Source organism: Trematomus bernacchii, unplaced genomic scaffold, assembly GCF_902827165.1.
Source record: "Trematomus bernacchii unplaced genomic scaffold, fTreBer1.1, whole genome shotgun sequence".
Lineage (NCBI taxonomy): Eukaryota > Metazoa > Chordata > Actinopteri > Perciformes > Nototheniidae > Trematomus > Trematomus bernacchii.
Genome location: NW_022987791.1, coordinates 493,802 through 514,517, shown reverse-complemented (window position 1 = coordinate 514,517; position 20,716 = coordinate 493,802). Strand labels below are relative to the sequence as shown.

The 20,716-nt window shown below is 41.3% G+C and overlaps 1 protein-coding gene across 1 annotated transcript in view; it reads right to left on the bottom strand.

Moving 5' to 3' along the window:
* Nucleotides 1-20,716, bottom strand: part of qsox1 (quiescin Q6 sulfhydryl oxidase 1) — a 54,628-nt gene that overhangs the window by 13,212 nt on the left and 20,700 nt on the right. The window contains 3 exon segments of the mRNA XM_034149680.1: nt 5,184-5,360; nt 7,896-8,034; nt 10,830-10,952. Of these exon segments, the coding sequence (XP_034005571.1) occupies nt 5,184-5,360; nt 7,896-8,034; nt 10,830-10,952 (439 nt within the window).

Below are 20,716 nucleotides of genomic sequence, written 5' to 3'. Positions count from 1 at the left end.
CAGGTGTATATCAGTATGTAGTGTCTCTACTTTAAAGAGTCCTCTCCTGCTGCTGTTCAGGTGTATATCAGTATGTAGTGTCTCTACTTTAAAGAGTCCTCTCCTGCTGATGTGCAGGTGTATATCAGTATGTAGTGTCTCTACTTTAAAGAGTCCTCTCCTGCTGATGTTAAGGTGTATATCAGTATGTAGTGTCTCTACTTTAAAGAGTCCTCTCCTGTGATGTCACTAAGTTCCTGAAGGAGTCCAATGGAGGCATCTCAAGCAGAAACATGCATGCTAATGAACTGGATTCTGAGTCTGAGAATGTACAGATATTATTATAAACAGCAGTGAGCCGTTTCTCTCCTGTATGAGGAAATGCTCACACTCTGTACAGCTGTGTGTGTGTGTGTGTGTGTGTGTGTGTGTGTGTGTGTGTGTGCGTGTGCGTGTGTGTGTGTGTGTGTGCGTGTGCGTGTGTGTGCAGTAATGTGAATCGCCTGTTGACGAGCAGCAACAGGACTCGGGCCCCGGGGCCTCTTTGTTGGTAAATTAATTGTTGGGCTGCTTTTACAAATCGCTGCTCTTTCATGCATGGCTGCTCCTGAAAGGGAGGGGCGGGGAGGAGGGGGGAGGGGGCTGCTAAAGAGCCCCTCTTTAGTAAAAGAGAGGAGGGGGGAGAGTGTGTTTGGAGTGTGTGTGTGGAGTGTGTGGAGTGTGTGTTCTCCTGGGGGAGACGCCGCCGCTCATTCCTCCCTCTCTCTCTCCTCAAGACTCACCCGACTTATCCCCTGTGGGACTCCCCCACCATGACTCACCCCCCAACCCCCCCTCCCCTCCTTTCTGCCACACGCCACAACTTGACCCATGCTTAGGAAGCCTGTGTGTGTGTGTGTGTGTGTGTGTGTGTGTGTGTGTGTGTGGGAGGGGGAGCGTGTGTATGTGTGTGTGTGAGTGTGTGTGGGGGGGTGAGCTTGTGTCGTGGTGTTTGCCACCTGCTGTCATACAATACCTTGGGAATTGTCTGTGTGTGTGTTTCTGTGTGTGTCTCCATGTGTGTGTGTGTGTGTGTGTGTGTGTGTGTGTTGTGTGTGTGTGTGTGTGTGTGTGTGTGTGTGTGTGTGTGTGTGTGTGTGTGTGTGTTAGATCCAGTGTCTGGCTTATTTATTTGTCTGCTGATGTTTCATACAGAGTTTTATTCAAATATTTAGTTTTCTGTGTGTGTGTTTGTTAGAGTGTGTGTGTGTGTTAGAGTGTGTGTGTGTTAGAGTGTGTGTGTGTTAGAGTGTGTGTTTGTTAGAGTGTGTGTGTGTTAGAGTGTGTGTGTATGTTTGCAGGGCTAGACATTATAAATGGCCCGCTGGCCCGGAAGCCCTATTTAGACCCCCCCGGGCAGCATAACGTACTTTCCACTTGCCCACTCGGGCCATTCAAAATATTGCTTAAAAAAAACTAAAAAAATCAGTAAGACATCAAATCACATGGTCCTGTGGTGTTGGTATTTTGAAAAGCTATTTTGTTAAATTGTTTAGTTTATTAACGCAACAACATAGCGTTTCGTGAGGCGGTTGTCGTTGTTGGGTGAAAAGCAAACAGCTGTTTGAGTAGAGCCCAGCGCGAGCAGGCTCCCGTGCGCTACAGACATTTGCCAAACCTTTTTTAATACCAGCGGTAACCGGCCAAGCGCCGGGCAAAAAACAATCTTCAAATAAAAGAATGTCACCGGAGGAGTTAAAGGAGAGTGACGGGGAGTGTGAGAAGAAGAGGGAGAGAAAGTTTCAGCCACACTGGCTTGATGGATGGAGTTGGCTTCAATATGATGATATAAACAAGGTCTTTAGTCGGCTCCGTACATCAATGCCGACCCATGCTGACAAGCAAGTGAAGAGTAGAAAATATAAAGGCATTGGCTTCAGGGAGATGTCCCAGCAGGAGAATCAGGGTTCTAATCTATTACATAGCCGTTACATCTCTACCTCCTGATGACAGGAAGGCAGAACGTGTATTATACAAATAATAATACTCATAGCAGAAATGTCACCCTCCTTTTCTTCTTTAACAATGACCACAATATAATTATTGTAATAAACCAAATATGAACAATTGAGGAACATGAGGAAGAACTGATGATTCAAATGTTGTAGTAAAGTAGTAATGTGTAGTTTGTGCATAAGTTACTACTGCAACAAATGTGTTCATTTTCTTCATTATTAGAGTCGATTTTTTGGACCCTTAATGTCTACCCCTGTGTGTGTGTGTGTGTGTGTGTGTGTGTGTGTGTGTGTGTGTGTGTGTGTGTGTGTGTGTGTGTGTGTGTGTGTGTATGCGTGTGTCAGATCCAGTGTCTGGCTTATATATACTTTTTTTCTACTGATGTTTTATACAGAGTTTTATCAAAATTGTTAGTTTTCTGTTTGTTTCAGTGTGTGTGTGTGTTTGTGTGTGTGTGTGTGTGTGTGTGTTTGTGTGTGTGTTTGTGTGTATGTTTGTGTGTGTGTATGTTCGTGTGTGTGTGTGTGTTTGTGTGTGTGTTTGTGTGTATGTTTGTGTGTGTGTATGTTCATGTGTGTGTGTGTGTGTGTGTGTCCTGCAGTTATTTATTAAAATAGTTAGTTTTCTGTTAGTTTTCTATTTGTTTCGGTGTGTGTATGTTCGTGTGCGTGTTTCTGTGTGTGTGTGTGTGTGTGTGTGTGTGTGTGTCTGTGTGTGTGTGTGTGTGTGTGTGTGTGTGTGTGTGTGTGTGTGTCTGTGTGTGGGCTGATTCCTGGGGGAGCCATCCTACAGGAGGCTGTGATACGACTTGTCAAGCGCAGGATATGAGTCCCTGGAGACGGGGGAGACGGGGGGGGTCGGAGGGAGAGCGAGGGAAGACGGATGATGGAGGCGGAGGGTCTGAATGTGTGTGAGTGTCGGGGGACTCGGGGGTCCCTGCTGTTCGGGACACAAGCTGTCCAACAGTCAGAGGAGGGGGCCGTCAACACAAACAAAAGACAGTGATTTAACAAAGTGGGCTGTTAATGACGGCGCTGCGCCTCATCAAGCCATATCAACACGGGGGGGGGGGGGGGGGCAACGCTCTGGAGCTGCTTAACACTGAAGCTGAAGCTGATACAGGAAACAGAGAAACTTTCAACGCAGAGCAAAGAAAAGTAAGAAAATGAAGGAGAAACTGTTCAGATGCAAAAAGGAAAGATGTGAACAGGCCATGAGACTTTTGAAAGAACATCCATAACATTCATCTGTTTGCAACTTATATAAATCAATATTCCAATTACTGTATATAGAGACTACTCTGCACTATTTCTATTATATTATATTATATTTGATTTTATTTACTTGCACTATTATCAGTTGTATTGTGTTGCTCTGTTGGAGGAACCTGTGACCTCAGATGTTCATTGTCATAACTACACTGTAGCTATGAACACATGACAATAAAAGCCTTGAAATTCTTGAAATATGAATTGTTTTTCACTCAAAGTGAATAAGTGTGTGATTATTCTGCATTTAACTGGATGAAGAGGATATCAAGTCCTAGTCATAGATTCCTCTGAAAGATGATCAGTAAACCGTCAGATGCAAAAATAAAGATCTGAAGATATTAGTTTTGTGTACAGTTTAGAAAACAACTTTCATTATATACTCCATCTTCATGTACCTTTGCATTTAGGCTGCAAAACTCAATCATATTTATTGGCAATTCATCCGGCTATTATCTTCAAACAGTCACAAACCCATAGAGATTACATTCTGTAGGAGCCACATGTGAGGTCTCTGTGTTTTTCACTCATGATCGGCAGTGGGATTGTTCACTTAGGGCTGAGTTAGTTTCTTAAAAATACTTATTTTTTATTATCCTTTTATATACATTTTTTTACCTACTTTTCAACTTTTGTTGTTGTTGATTGTTTACGTTTGTACCACATTGACTCTTCAAAGAGACACACATTTAATTGTAATTTCTTAAAGTTATAACTGTGTTACATTTTGTTGTGCATGTCCTGTAACAATACACATCTTTCAAATGCAAATCAAAGATAAGGGAATAAATCACACAGTGGGGTGAAGGGGTGGGATTTGGGGGAATACGTCTTGACGTCTTGAGGGTATGTGAATAAAAAGTTTGATGAATAACAAGTGTGTGAGGCGTTGGAGGTCAGAGAGGGTGTGGGAGAGAACCAGGGTGAGGAGGAGGAGGAGGATGTGGGGGTCAGGAGGCAGAAGCAGATGATACTCTGAGGACTAAGACGGGGGGACAGCTGGTGTCTGATCTGGGGATACATCCTTACATCCTCACCCCTCCTCACCCCTCCTCACCCCCTCTTAGTCCTATTATAAAGACCAACTGACCAAGAGAGGAAACGGAACATCGACAATAAAAGATCCTTAAGGTGTGGAGAAAAGAGGAGAGAGGAAAGGATGAAAAGGTGAAGGATTGAAGGACCTCAAAAAAAGTACAGTACTTGAGTAAATGTACTTAGTTACTTCCCATCTCTGTTGCTAAGTAGGAAAGAGGAAAGGATGTGATGTTAAACATGTTAAGGAAACACGTGAGTTGTCTGACTGAAATGGGGCGAAGCCTGTGAGCTAGTTCAGGCAGTCAACTCGAGCACTTATGCTGCATTCATACATAACGCCCCTTGCCACTCTACAACCAACCAAACAGAGTCTCCTTAATATGCCGCTCTATTTAACCTGCCAGATCTCTCTCCATGCATTGCTTGCTGCTGCTATTGCTGCAGCTACTTCCACGTCGCTGCTGCTTGCCTGCCCCACCACCACCCCACCTTCCACCCCAGCTTCTACCTGTAGGCTCGGGGGGTTAGTTATTTAATCATCACTCATCGTGCTATGTATATCTGTGGAGTGATGAGGCCCGAGCCTAGACGCCAAACTCAACTATATGCTGCTTCTAATAAACATGTTAAAGAAACACGTGAGTTGTCTGACTGAACTTTCATGAAGCACGCTATCTTATCTTTCAACTGGGGCTGCAACTCACAAATATGTTAACCAACGATTAATCTGCCATTAATCATCAGCCCAGTGACGTCACGGACTGATACGGAAATCGTAGTACCGCCGTTTGGCCACTACGAATATTTTCCTCAGAGTCCGGAGCACTTCCTGGGGGCTTGGCTGTGATGGGTTAGGGGTCAAAGGCCATGGTGAACAGGTGAGTTTTTGATGGTGCCTCCTACCTGCCACTCTGTTGTTGACGCGGTTGTGTCTGGACCACAGCCACAGGACGGCGGCTGAGAACGTGTTCACCTCCGACAGACTCTCCGTCGCCATGGTCTGAAAGTGCTCGGCACAATCCCTGCAGCCGAAGAAGCTGTGCACGTAGTTTCTCATCGCACTCAGCACCTCCTGGGGGTCTGGAGGGGAATCACAGGGTATTTTGTTAAGCACCAGTTATAAGGTCACAATGAAGAATGTGGCTTTAAAAGTAAAAAAAAAGATCTTAAACTCCTTCTATTTCCTGATATTGTTACTTTATATGAGTTTGGTTTAATGTCTTTACTAAAAGTGCTGCAGTAATTAGCTACATATTTTTGTAGGCCAACCCCAAAGTAAGCATATCCAGTTCCTTCCACAAAAAGGTGAATGGGATTTTCCCCTAGGATTTTAGATTACCGCAGAAATAAAATCTCATGACTTCACGTCACCACCGCTAAGCTAAAGGCGGCTAATGTTGGGCTATAAAGGAACTACAGCACGGTCACATGACTTCACGTCACCACCGCTAAGCTAAAGGAGGCTAATGTTGGGCTATAAAGGAACTACAGCATGGTCACATGACTTCACGTCACCACCGCTAAGCTAAAGGCGGCTAATGTTGGGCTATAAAGGAACTACAGCACGGTCACATGACTTCATGTCACCACCGCTAAGCTAAAGGTGGCTAATGTTGGGCTATAAAGGAACTACAGCACAGTCACATGACTTCACCTCACCACCGCTAAGCTAAAGGTGGCTAATGTTGGGCTATGAAGGAACTACAGCACGGTCACATGACTTCACGTCACCACCGCTAATCTAAATGGGGCTAATGTTGGGCGTGATTACGTTTAGTCGTCTCATTTAGACACTTGATAGCAACCCTTTAATTCACCAGTGGGGTATTTACTGACGTATTTTATGTCATAGAACAAAACTTTAAAATCTCTTCAGCTCGTGTTAACCACAGACCTTATTTCAGGCATCTATCCAAAACCTATGCAACATTTTACTTTGAGATGAGGGAACCAGAAGGGGCAAATGCTGAATGATCTCAATCCTGCAGCACTCAATATTAGTTAACATTTTTTGAGGAAAAAACAACATGATTAGAAGAGTTCCCATCGATGCCTCATCTCCTGGATTACCTCCTCTCATCAAATAGAAACCAGTCATTATCTCCTATATAAAGCACAATCACCTGCTCTTGTAAATCTGGTGGTTTCTAAAGTGTTCTGTTAACCTGCGCTGTACCATGAAAGCTCATTAAAGCCGCTGAGGGTCCGCAGCTTCCTGGATTCCCACGGTAATGTGGGCCAGGAGTCACTGAGAGCTGGGTTAACCCCATATTGAGATGAATTATCTGTTCCAATGGGATAACCCAATCTGGAGATTAAACTCAGTTAACCCTGTGTGTGAATGGTGGCCATGCTGTTGTCTCAGGGCTGCAACAGTCCACTAACATATTTTCCTTGAGCCGTTTGCTTTTGTTGTGGCTTAGCAGGACTGTAGGGAAAATCCTGAATGTCCTCTTCCAATATCAGACATGATAACAAAGGTATCCCAACTGTAGCTGTGTACATGACAGGATGTATGATTACCTAGAAGAGCATCAGGACTGTTTGAGGCATATGATAGCTATGTGATTAACATGATGATTCAGCCTCTATGGAGATAGACATATGACAAGCATGATCATTTCTGACGTGGAGCTAATCTGAAGTAAACATTGAATACTGCTTTCTATTCCTCCATCTTGTGACTGTGTAACTCCCTCTCTTGGATATCAGCATGTGAAGGACACTGTTCAGGAACTAGTTGATGCTCTGTATGTGATGACTACTTCCATTCTGGAGAGGATCACAGATACATGGATCCTGAGATTGAAGATCAAGCCGGGGACCAGGGAGATCTTTCTAACAAGGACCTTCACATGAACCGAGCTCAAAGTGGGAGTGTGTGTGTGCTCTTTGCGGTAATATGGATGTGTTAAAAGTGTGTTCACACCGTTAATAATGTGTGCAGCATGTGTATATGAATGAATGCTTTATGTGTATGGTCATTTATGTACAGTTTGTGTGTATTTGCACATTAAGCTGGTGGTCTGTGGGGGGCCAGATGGACGCCCCTTTTTTGGCCGGTCCATCTGCAGGTCACATGACGGTCCGTAAACCTCGGGATTAACCTCTGTGTGTGTGTGTGTGTGTGTGTGTGTGTGTGTGTGTGTGTGTGTATGTGCGTGTGCGTGTGTGTGTGTGTGTGTGTGTGTTGAGGGGAGATTAACGTCCCTGCCTCCGGTCTTCTGCCTGTTTTATTAACCACTCACATTCCCCTAATCTAACATAATCCCTTTTCACACAGTCACAATTAGGCTCAATTTGAGCTGTGACAAAATGACAAAACAAGCGGGAAAAAAAAGTGAAAAATAATTATGGTAAAAACATCCTCATGATGTGTGTGTGTGTGTGTGTGTGTGTGTGTGTGTGTGTGTGTGTGTGTGTGTGTGTGATGTGTAAATAAGGTCAGTTTGAAAGAAAAGTAGCAAAGAATCCTGAGCTAATTTGTTTACAAAGCCTCGTCCACCTTTTAACGGCCTTTTAAATAAATAAAAAATCTAATTGTATTTTTTATTTATTATTATTTATTTATTTTAGTATCTGTTTGTGTGTGTGTTTGTGTGTGTGTGTATCTACCTGTGCCTCCTGTGTTCTTGGCCTGGACGGTGAGGACGTGGAACAGGGTCCAGATCCCACAGGGATAGCGTCTCAGGTAGGGAACAGACCCCTGGCAGCCCACCCACCTCTCACCTTCAGGCAGAGCAGTGTCTAAAGACTGAGGAAAACACACACACACACACACACACACACACACACACACACACACACACACACACACACACACACACACACACACACACACACACACACACACACACACACACACACACACACACACACACACACACACACACACACACACACACACACACACACACACACACACACACACACATTAGTGACGGAGGGGAAGAGGGACACAAAGACAAAGCTTAACGGATCAGTGTGGAGCTATTCTGTATTTGTCTGATTGTCAACAACTCCCAAGAAAAGAGCAGCGAGTTGATTCCTATTGTCTGAGTCACCAAAGAGGAGCTGGGGAGGGTCTGCTCTCACGTTTAGTTTCTTTGTTTGTCTGCAGGATTACAGGAAAACTACCGGTTCATGAAACTTAGTGAAAGGATGAAACATGGGAAGAAGCTGTTAAAGGGGCCCTATTATACCCTAGGTTTAAATGGTCTGTGTCTCAGTGTAATCCCAATATGAAAGTAATGTAACCTGATTACTTTCTGTTACTGTTGGATTACCTCAATATCAAACGCAATGCCAATAAATAAAAGGATCAGAAATGATTTTATTTATGGGAAAACCTGTCTTTCATGAAGCATATTCAGCCTATACACCTGGAAAGGGTTATTAACGCCTTTATTACCTCGAGGTTGGATTACTGCAACGCTCTGTACGTGGGTATGGACCAGGCGTCAATTAAACGCCTGCAGCTAGTCCAAAACGCTGCTGCACGTCTTCTTACTGGCCACAAAAAGCGTGACCACATCACCCCAATTCTGGCCTCACTGCACTGGCTTCCAGTTCGGTTCAGAATTGATTTTAAAATCCTTTTATTTGTTTTTAAAGCCCTAAATGGGCTGGCTCCGGCCTATATAGCTGAACTCCTCCAGCGCTACACCCCAGCCAGAGCTTTAAGGTCTGCTGACCAGCTGCTGCTGGTAGTGCCCAAGACCAGGCTCAAAACCCGAGGGCACCGAGCCTTCGCAGCAGCTGGCCCTAGGCTCTGGAACACTCTGCCCCTCCATGTGAGGTCGGCCCAGACCCTAGGGGTTTTTAAATCTACTCTTAAGACACACTTCTTCTCTCTGGCCTTCTAGTTAGAGCGGAGCGCGACTCCTGACTTTAACCCTGTGTTTTTTAAATTTATATATCTGTTGTAATTTATTGTCTTTTATTGTGATTGTAGTAATGTGTTTTTATGATTGTAGTATTTATTACATGTACAGCACTTTGGCCCGACCAAAAATCGCTTTTAAATGTGCTTTATAAATAAACTTTGATTTGATTTGATGATACACCTACACTGAAACCCATGAGCACAGACTACAGTTTAAAAAAGCAGGAATAAAATCTGAGCTGATAGAAAATGCTCCGTTTTAGTTTAACACACACAGTTAAGCACACACACACACTACTTTATGAACATGTAGGTTCACCTGCTGAATTAAAACAGAACAGATGAAGCAAAGAAAGTGAAAACCACAAAGCAGATTCAGGCAGTAGAAGAATAGATTCAGTATTATCCCACAGAACAGCACAGCTCACAGAGAAGAGAGAACAGCTGATCCTTTTACTACAAACACTGTATGCTCTTTTTAGGTTTTTACTAACATTGTAATGCTGCTAGAAATCTACATTTTTAGACAAGTAACAGTAATCTGATTACTTTGTATGTAACTGTAAGGGAATACAGTTACCTTCTATTGTATCCATTACTCCCTTAACTCTGTATACAGCCCACTTTTAGTACCTCTTTATTCCCACAGACAGCGTTGGGAAGTTGGAAAGTATTAACAGAGACGTGAACACATTAACCCTTTTGGCCTTTTCGTGCAATTTGTTGACAATTATAAAAACGCCGGGGCAGCTTTCTCCTTTAAATGAGCCTCTGGAAGTACATCCTCTCTCAACCTGTTCAACTTAATGAAATCGGCTCCTAGTTTTCCTGATCAATAACAAGTCGATGTCAGGTTAATGGCTCAGCGCTCCGCTAATGAACCAAGCTATCCAGATCTCTATCCAGCAGCCACAGTTGAATCCAATAACATATTTTCTCTGACATAAAGTCGTTTCTCTCGCCGCACTGCATCGCCACCGCCGCTGTGATTGACAGGGTTACTCACATGTCAATAGTAAAGATTTGGTGTGTGTGTGTGTGTGTGTGTGTGTGTGTGTGTGTGTGTGTGTGTGTGTGTGTGTGTGTGTGTGTGTGTGTGTGTGTGAGAGTTCATTTCCTCTGAGGCCGAAGTCTATTCATACCTTCCCATTGATCCATTGATTTGCCTGCTAAAAGCTAATGATGTAAGTAAGTGACTCTTTCAATTTGCAGTGGGGGGGGGGGGACTAGAGGCATGCAGGCTGTGGTCCAAAGACAACACACACACACACACACACACACACACACACACACACACACACACACACACACACACACACACACACACACACACACACACACACACACACACACACACACACACACACACACACACACACACACACACACACACACACACACACACACACACACACACACACACACACACACACACGACTGTTGGTGACAATGTATTACTAGTTGCTGCCCAGACCGATTCTGAATCCTATAGACGCCAACAACTACTGTACAAGACAGATTACAAAAGTGCCAGGAATACTTCAACTTTTGACTTCAAAACAATAACAAGTCCACTGCCTCATTGGTCATTCATTTCCTGTTTTAAGTCACATTACCGCACCACTCGATTGTATATTTATCTAAACATCCCAGTGTTGACTCACCTGATCTTTGTTATCCAGCCACTCTCTGAAGGTCTCGTAGGAAATCTCGTTTTCAGTGTGGTTCTGCAGTCGAGTGTTCACAGACTTCAGGAGGTTCATCACCACCAGACGGCCCGGAAAGAACTGCAGAACAACAGAGAACAATGAAAACAGGAGGTACATTTAAGAAATTACAATGAAATAAGTGGCAATTTAGAAGCAGATGAGATGCAAGAAGGAATGAAGCGAATGATATGAGACTAGATATTGTCTTATCCTCAAACAATTGTCCAAATATACACAAACCCTTAAACCCATTGCATTTTGTAGTGGATTGAAACACAGTGACGATACACACACTATTTTTAATGCTGAAAATGTGGGTTGAACTCTCTGAATGTACAAAACAATCACTTGGAATAACTGGACTTTTCTCAACATTGTATATTTTACATTCATAAGTATATCTTATCGTTATGACTTGTTAATGACACATGAAGTTGTTATCATGCACACGCAGAGGTAGGAAGTACAAATACTTTGTTTCTGTACTTAAAGGTGGGGTAGGTAAGTTTGAGAAACCGGCTCGAGATACACTTTTTGTTATATTCCATGGAATGCTCTTAACATCCCGATAGCAATGAATATCTGAAGTGCTTTGACAACAAATCCATAAAGAAATGTCATCTGTGGAAGCCGTAGTACTGTAAAAAGTACGACCAATCATCTGAGCCGGCCCGGCTAAAATAACTGGATGGCCTACCTGCCTGTCAGCCTTCCATCTGTGCACAGACTTATCTCGTGCCCTCATTGGTCATGTGCGCGTTCGTGTGTGTTGGAGGAGGGGCTCTGTAAGGAAGTGGCAGATTTTCTCCGGTTGTGTATTTTCAAATTCTAGCGCACTCGAGCCGGTTTCTCCAAAATTACCTACCCTACCTTTAAGTACATGTTTCTGGTATCAGTACTTTACTCCACTACTTATTTTCCTGACAACTTTTTACTTTGACTTCTTACATTTTGAACACAAATACCTGTACTTTCTACTTCTTACATTTTGAACACAAATACCTGTACTTTCTACTTCTTACATGTTGAACACAAATACCTGTACTTTCTACTTCTTACATGTTGAACACAAATACCTGTACTTTCTACTTCTTACATGTTGAACACAAATACCTGTACTTTCTACTTCTAACATGTTGAACACAAATACCTGTACTTTCTACTTCTTACATTTTGAACACAAATACCTGTACTTTCTACTTCTTACATGTTGAACACAAATACCTGTACTTTCTACTTCTTACATGTTGAACACAAATACCTGTACTTTCTACTTCTAACATGTTGAACACAAATACCTGTACTTTCTACTTCTTACATTTTGAACACAGATACCTGTACTTTCTACTTCTTACATGTTGAACCCAAATACCTGTACTTTCTACTTCTTACATGTTGAACACAGATACCTGTACTTTCTACTTCTTACATGTTGAACCCAAATACCTGTACTTTCTACTTCTTACATGTTGAACACAAATACCTGTACTTTCTACTTCTTACATGTTGAACACAAATACCTGTACTTTCTACTTCTTACATGTTGAACACAAATACCTGTACTTTCTACTTCTTACATTTTGAACACAAATACCTGTACTTTCTACTTCTTACTTGTTGAACCCAAATACCTGTACTTTCTACTTCTCACATTTCCCAAACAGGCTGGTTCCTTTAGTTTGAATGTGTGTTTGGTGGCGTGATCATTATTATTTAGAGTCATTGCGTGCCTATTGATTTGAACACGATCCGTGTATCCATCATTTCCTGGTCTTCTCTAAAGAAGAGGGACCAATGAAAACGTTGTCATGTTGCCGTTGTTCAGCATGGAAACATTCATTAGCTAACAATGACATTATTGTTCTATTAATATAAAGGGAGGTCAGGTACTCTTTAAAACAGCTGCTAGTTATGGGTACTTTTTACTGAAGTACATTTCAAAGCCCTCTTTACTTTGACTTGAGTAAAGAAGTTTAGTCAGTACTTCTACTTTTACCATAGTATTTTTAAACACGAGTATCTGTACTTCTACTTGAGTAAAGTATGTGTGTACATGTTAGCGTAGCCTCGAGCTAACTGCACACAGAAGCTGTGGTTTGAGTGTTTTCCCGGTAGAGAAACTGTGTAAATGTGACAGCAGCCGCACTAAGCCTCAGCCTTCATTAAGATCACTTTCCTTAAGCCACTAACAACCACTTAGCCAGAGTCTCTCTCCTCCTGATGTGTGTTTACATCCTGTCAGAGCTGCACCACCATGGAAACAACCACAACGGAAAGGAAACACCACGCTGAGGAAATCCAGTGTTGACAGAGTGAAGACAGACAGACACACACACACACACACACACACACTGTCTTCACACACAATAGAAACAGCTGATGTCTGAGGAGTAAAGCGCTTTAATGCATTGGGTTAATGTGCCTCCTATTCTTACTGTAAGCCTGTCTGTGCAGCCGTTTATGATAATGATGATAATGGTGGCGTTTCTCAGAAATACAGACGGGCAAACACACGGCGTCCATGGTTACTTCTGTTTACGTCTGCAGATACTGGAACGATCATTTCATTAGTGATCTGTGGATTAATCACTCAGTCTGATTGAAACATTAGAACATGTAACACCTAGATTATACTTGAACTCAACTAGGACACAAGTAAACGTACTTTTGTTGTGTTTATTTATTTAATTTTAACAATATTTAGCAGGTCATTTTATGAGGATTGCCTTTGTTTTACACCCTTCAAACAACAGAGCAAGGTAAAGCATAACTCCTACTATTTCTTTTTAAGTCAGAGTCTAAGTGCATGGGGGTTAAAGGTTTCTATAAAGTGAATCTGAGAATTACAAAAAAAAGAGAGCAGACGGCAGAGAGTTCACGTCATCCAACATGTGATGACACACACACACACACACACACACACACACACACACACACACACACACACACACACACACACACACACACACACACACACACACACACACACACACACACACACACACACACACACACACACACACACACACACACACACACACACACACACACACACACACACACACACACACACACACACACACACACACACACACACACACGTCTGTTCATCACCCTCTAACAGGCTCTGTGTGTTACACCGACCACTTAACCAGACTCACTGATGTGCTTAACCTTTGTCCCCGAGGCCAACGGAGTCCTGCTCCTTAACTCCATGGAGCAACTTTTATCTTTTAGAGAGAACTCTTTAAAGTAGAGACACTACATACTGATATACACCTGAACATCAGCAGGAGAGGACTCTTTAAAGTAGAGACACTACATACTGATATACACCTGGACATCAGCAGGAGAGGACTCTTTAAAGTAGAGACACTACATACTGATATACACCTGAACATCAGCAGGAGGACTCTTTAAAGTAGAGACACTACATACTGATATACACCTGAACATCAACAGGAGAGGACTCTTTAAAGTAGAGACACTACATACTGATATACACCTGAACATCAGCAGGAGAGGACTCTTTAAAGTAGAGACACTACATACTGATATACACCTGAACATCAGCAGGAGAGGACTCTTTAAAGTAGAGACACTACATACTGATATACACCTGAACATCAGCAGGAGGACTCTTTAAAGTAGAGACACTACATACTGATATACACCTGAACATCAACAGGAGAGGACTCTTTAAAGTAGAGACACTACATACTGATATACACCTGAACATCAGCAGGAGAGGACTCTTTAAAGTAGAGACACTACATACTGATATACACCTGAACATCAGCAGGAGAGGACTCTTTAAAGTAGAGACACTACATACTGATATACACCTGAACATCAACAGGAGAGGACTCTTTAAAGTAGAGACACTACATACTGATATACACCTGAACATCAGCAGGAGAGGACTCTTTAAAGTAGAGACACTACATACTGATATACACCTGAACATCAGCAGGAGAGGACTCTTTAAAGTAGAGACACTACATACTGATATACACCTGAACATCAGCAGGAGGACTCTTTAAAGTAGAGACACTACATACTGATATACACCTGAACATCAACAGGAGAGGACTCTTTAAAGTAGAGACACTACATACTGATATACACCTGAACATCAGCAGGAGAGGACTCTTTAAAGTAGAGACACTACATACTGATATACACTTGAACATCAGCAGGAGAGGACTCTTTAAAGTAGAGACACTAAAAAAGAGACATAAAGCATGGAGACATGTCCCAGTAGAGACACTAATCGACTGAATATATCTCAGTAGACTTCACGGAGATGTGCACACACACTAAAGGATGTGTTTGAGGCTCAGACAAAGGCCTCTGTTGCTGCTGGAGAGAGATATAATTGGTTTATGTCTGGATCTGAGGTCCGGATGGCGAGCGCTCAGTAAAGCTCATTAAGAGCCGTATGAATTTAACCAGGAGAGAAACGCAGGTGTTTCCTCACTTAAAGGGTTTACTGCAGCGTCACCACAGCAACAGTATTCATGAGTCGCTCTGTTTCAACAACACGGATTTCTTCTGTTGAACTCTTTGGATTTGATCGTGGATGGAGCACAATGTCAATCAATATGCCAAATATTATCACTGATTTTAAGATGAATTATGTGTCAAAAACTGTGACAGATGATGAAAGAAAGACGGTTGAAGTGACAGCGTACACTTTCAGGTGACTATGGGAGAATATACACTTCATTTAGGAGTGTTAAAGTAGAAAAGTACAACAGCAAACAGTCTCTACAAAACAGTTTCTACATTTGTTAAGAAGATTGCCGTTGCCTTTTACTGAATCAAATAACTTGTCACATAAAAAGCAGCATGTTTGTCACTTTTTACTTCTATGTTTCTATTTTGATCATAATAAGTGTTTCAAAGGGCAAAAAGTGTTTACAAATGATAGTTTTTTACTTGTTTACTATAAGCCTCATCCACTCTCATCCCAAATCCCCTTTACTCTGCTCTTTAAGGATAATTGTGGTATTTAAATGTGATTTTACAATGTTGTTCTTTTGTCTTGATTGATTTGAATCTTGGTTTTGAACTGCCTTGGTGTTAAAATGTGCTATAAATAAACACTGCCATCACTTAAACAACAAATAGAAAACCCCTCCTGGAAACAAGACGTTATAATATCCAATTCAAATATAAAATTAAATAGACCTTTAAATTATTATATAACATACGTAAGAGTCTATATTGGAACACTGTCTGTAATCTGTAAACCCTCTACATTTCATCCATCTTGAGAAAACACACACACACACACAAAGACAAACACACACACACACACACTCCTGCCCCCCCGCCCCAGTTGGACCATGACAATCCCCTTCACCCAGCAATATGTCACCCTGATCCGATTAGTATCAGGAGCACTTGAGAAACCTCTCGTGGTGGAGAGGGAGGGAGGAAGACCCTCAGTAATACTCTATGAGGGGGGAGGAAGACCCTCAGTAATACTCGATGAGAGACAACACAGCCTGTTTTCTACTGTCACTGAGTGGACATTTTCTATAAGAATTGGACATTATTAGGACAGTAATTGATCCATAAAGCATTCCTTTTTTGTAGTTCATTAATCCGTTTTGGTCTACCAGACTTACAACCGTGTCATGTCACATTTTTCTATATTTATTATTGTCCCTTTTTAATTTTGTGTATGTATGTATAAAGTATATACATATTTGTAAATATTTGTAGTCTTGGGGACAGTGACAAACAGCAGTATGGTCTCCCTGTTTATACCACACACACAGAAATTGATAATAAAGTTGACTGACTTTTGATCATAATTGGAATGATGTATATTGACTTGAGTATGAATTGAAAGTTGTTTTACTTTACCTGACTATACTCATGTTATGGTACTTCATATTTTTGCTCTACTACTTTTTAGATTTAGGAACAGTAATTAGGGCCGTCAAATATATTCATAGTCCACAAATAGTCAATACAATTTTTTTCCACAAATAAATTAGCTTCTAAATGGAAGTAATCGCTCCGACACATTGTAAGTGATAGTCTAAGGGGCGGGACATCTCTAAGCGGTTGACCAATCACAACAGAGCCGGCCAGCTAACCAATCAGATTAGACTGGGCTCTGGTTTCAGACAGAGGGTGAAAAGAGGTGCTGCAGCACAGGCAGTATGAGAAAACTAAAGAGCTTTTTGAACATTAAAGCATGGAGACATGTCCCAGTAGAGACACTATAGGGGCCCCTTTAAAGAAAAACACAACAGAGTTCTTCTTCCACCTCTGATATTAGTTGTATGTTAGCATTATGTCGTGATAATGGTGAATCCTAACCTCCCCCCCCTCTCTTAATTCTTTGTTTTATTCCCGGCCCCTCTGCCCCCTCTGGGCTTCTTTCAAGAAAAGCAGGATGGAGGTGTAATCCTTAAAAACCTCGCTGTAATGCTCTCATGCTTCCCAAGAACCACTGTTTTAATCCTCATATGCATGTAGAGGCTCCATAAATCCGGCTTCAGCCTGACAAGACAGTAAATCTAGTAATATTATGAGCGGGGGCAACAACAACAACACAAAATAATAGAAGAAGAAAAAAACAAACAACCCCCATGTTTACATGTTGGGACGGAGATGCAATGATGGGAGGATTGTGGATTGGAAAGAAACAAGCAATTTGTGGAATTAATATTCTTGGACATTATTTTTTTAGGTCAGGGTAAAAACATATTAATATACATGAAGAACATGAATTCATTCGCACACAGATATTGCTTGTCCTTAAGATGCACACGAAAAAGGTCATGAAGAGGATATTTAAAAGCGTCTGTTTTGATATTTAAGTCACTTTTCAGCAAAAATGCCAACCAATAGCCTACCTAGCTCTAGCTTTTTAAATTTGAGATTTCCATGTTTTTTTTCTTGTTTTTCATTAAAGTAAACGCAATTTTTGGACCAAACTCAATTATCCGGTCAGTGTGCTACTTAGCAAGCTAATGTTAGCTATCTATCTTATAAGCTAACTAGCTAACATACTGGCTACCAGACGTTAGATATCCATCTATCAAACTAGCTATCTAGCGAACTAGTGAACGTTAGCTAACTATTTAACAAGCTAACTAGCTATATATCCAACTAATTAGCAAGCTTACATTAGCTACATAACTAACAAGCAAACTACTGAATGTTAGCTAACTATTTAACAAGCTCACTAGCTATATATCCAACTAGTTAGCAAGCAATATTAGCTACATACTGTAACTAAGAAGCAAACTACTGAATGTTAGCTTACTATTTAACAAGCTAACTAGCTTTATATCCAACTAGTTAGCAAGCGTACGTTAGCTACATAACTAACAAGCAAACTACTGAATGTTAGCTAACTAGCTTTATATCCAACTAGTTAGCAAGGGTACGTTAGCTACATAACTGACAAGCAAACTCTTGAATGTTAGCTTACTATTTAACAAGCAAACTAGATGTATATTCAACTAGTTAGCAAGCTTACGTTAGCTACATAACTAACAAGCAAACTAATTAATGTTAGTTAACAATTTAAGAAGCTAACTAACTATATATTCAACTAGTTTACATTGACGTTGCTATATCTAACAAGCAAATCTCTGATAAAGTGTATTAACAGTTAATGAAACGCTTAAAACAGTTCTTTAGGCAAGTAAAGGTTGATAAAACGGGTGACGCTATGCAAGTAAAAGCAATTAAGCTCTAAACAGAGGTAACACAAAATAAGACAATGTGGAAACTGGAAACCCTAGAGCAGACGAATCCTAAGGTAGAATACTATGATTAAATTAATCAAGAAAATAAGTGGCAGCCTTATACATAAATAACTATATAATTAAACTTTATTATTTTGACATAAGACTCCCCTTTTCCCCTTTTTATGTTTATGGAATCACTTAAGTAGGTCAAATTACTGAACACACACACACACACACACACACACACACACACACACACACACACACACACACACACACACACACACACACACACACACACACACACACACACACACACACACACACACACACACACACACACACACACACACACACACACACACACACACACACACACACACACACACACTAATACACTTGTATGCTAATGCATTCTCCACTAATTATTCCAATTAGTAAAAATGAAAAGTGTGTCATGATGGAGGAAGTGTGTCAGCGCTGTGAAGTGATGACACACTCACTGAGGTCCGGACAGCGTGAGTCACTCTAATCTAATCTCATCACATGAAACACACACACACACACACACACACACACACACACACACACACACACACACACACACACACACACACACACACACACACACACACACACACACACACACACACACACACACACACACACACACACACACACACACACACACACACACACACACACACCACACACACACACACACACACACACACACATTATATATAGATATTTGCATATGACGTCAACGATCAAAGAACATTGACATCATTTCTTATCAATCATCAGTCATTTGAATAAAGATGAAAACAAAAGGGAAAATGGTTCTTCTTCTAATCTATCAATATATTTAGTTTTCTGATCATTTGCACATAAGATATAATATAAAATGTGTTTGTTACTGTATGTGCAGACAATCTCAACGTTTAAAAGACAACAAATACAATTTCTTTCTTGTTTCTCATCCTGGGAAGTACCCCATTTATTACGTTCCCCAAAACTCTAGGATATAAGGGAAATAACTCAAACTGAGTGAAAACTGGATTGTAAAACCGAAATATGTTGTTTAGTAACTTCAGAATAAAGGCTCACCAGCTGATTCAAAAGGCAAATTAAGGAAACGTTTCCCAAAGAACAGAAAACAGAAAGCAGCACATCCAGACATCACAACTACAAGAACACAACAAGTCAACAACTGGTTGAATTACCCGACAAAGGCAGAGTGAAAAGCGTAGATTTTCATTCAAAGATTGTCTCAAAAAACGGTGTGTGTAAAAAGCCGATTCACAAACACAGATTTGAGATCCACAAAACAAACTGGATTCACAAATGCCTCATGGAAAGTGGAAAGGGAAAGATATTCACACATTTACCTGTGTTTATTTGTAAATTAATGATAGTATTCTCAGATGTTCTTCTTATTTGTGGAATCTGTTTGTGTATCTGTAGATCCGTTTTATATTTGCAAAATATTTGTGTGAGTTTAAAAAAATGTTGGGTATTTTAACACACATTTTTTCCCACCAATAGGAAAGGATTTGGCCTCTTTGTAGTGAAATCACTCAAACAAACGACAACACGACGCTCACACTGACGCCTCCTCTGCTGCACAAAGCCCGGCTACAAAACACCAGTGGGACCTGCAGCTGCTATTCACCAAACAAACTGGGGCTAATGACACACACACACACCACACACACACACACACACACACACACACACACACACACACACACACACACACACACACACACACACACACACACACACACACACACACACACACACACACACACACACACACACACACACACACACACACACACACACACACACACACACACACACACACACACACGCACACACACACACACACACACACACGTCCATAATACACAGCGGCTTGCTACAACGCCTCCCCAGAGAGAGAGATATAATCAGAGAGAGTCTGGCACACTTCAGAGGAGAGTGGAGAGCATGTGGTCAGAAATATGGAATGAAAGCAGAAGCTGATAAATCAAACAAACATGGAGAAAAATTAAATACAAAGAGTAATTTGGAATAAAGTAGAAAAGGTAAAAAGTAAACTACAAAGAAACTGAA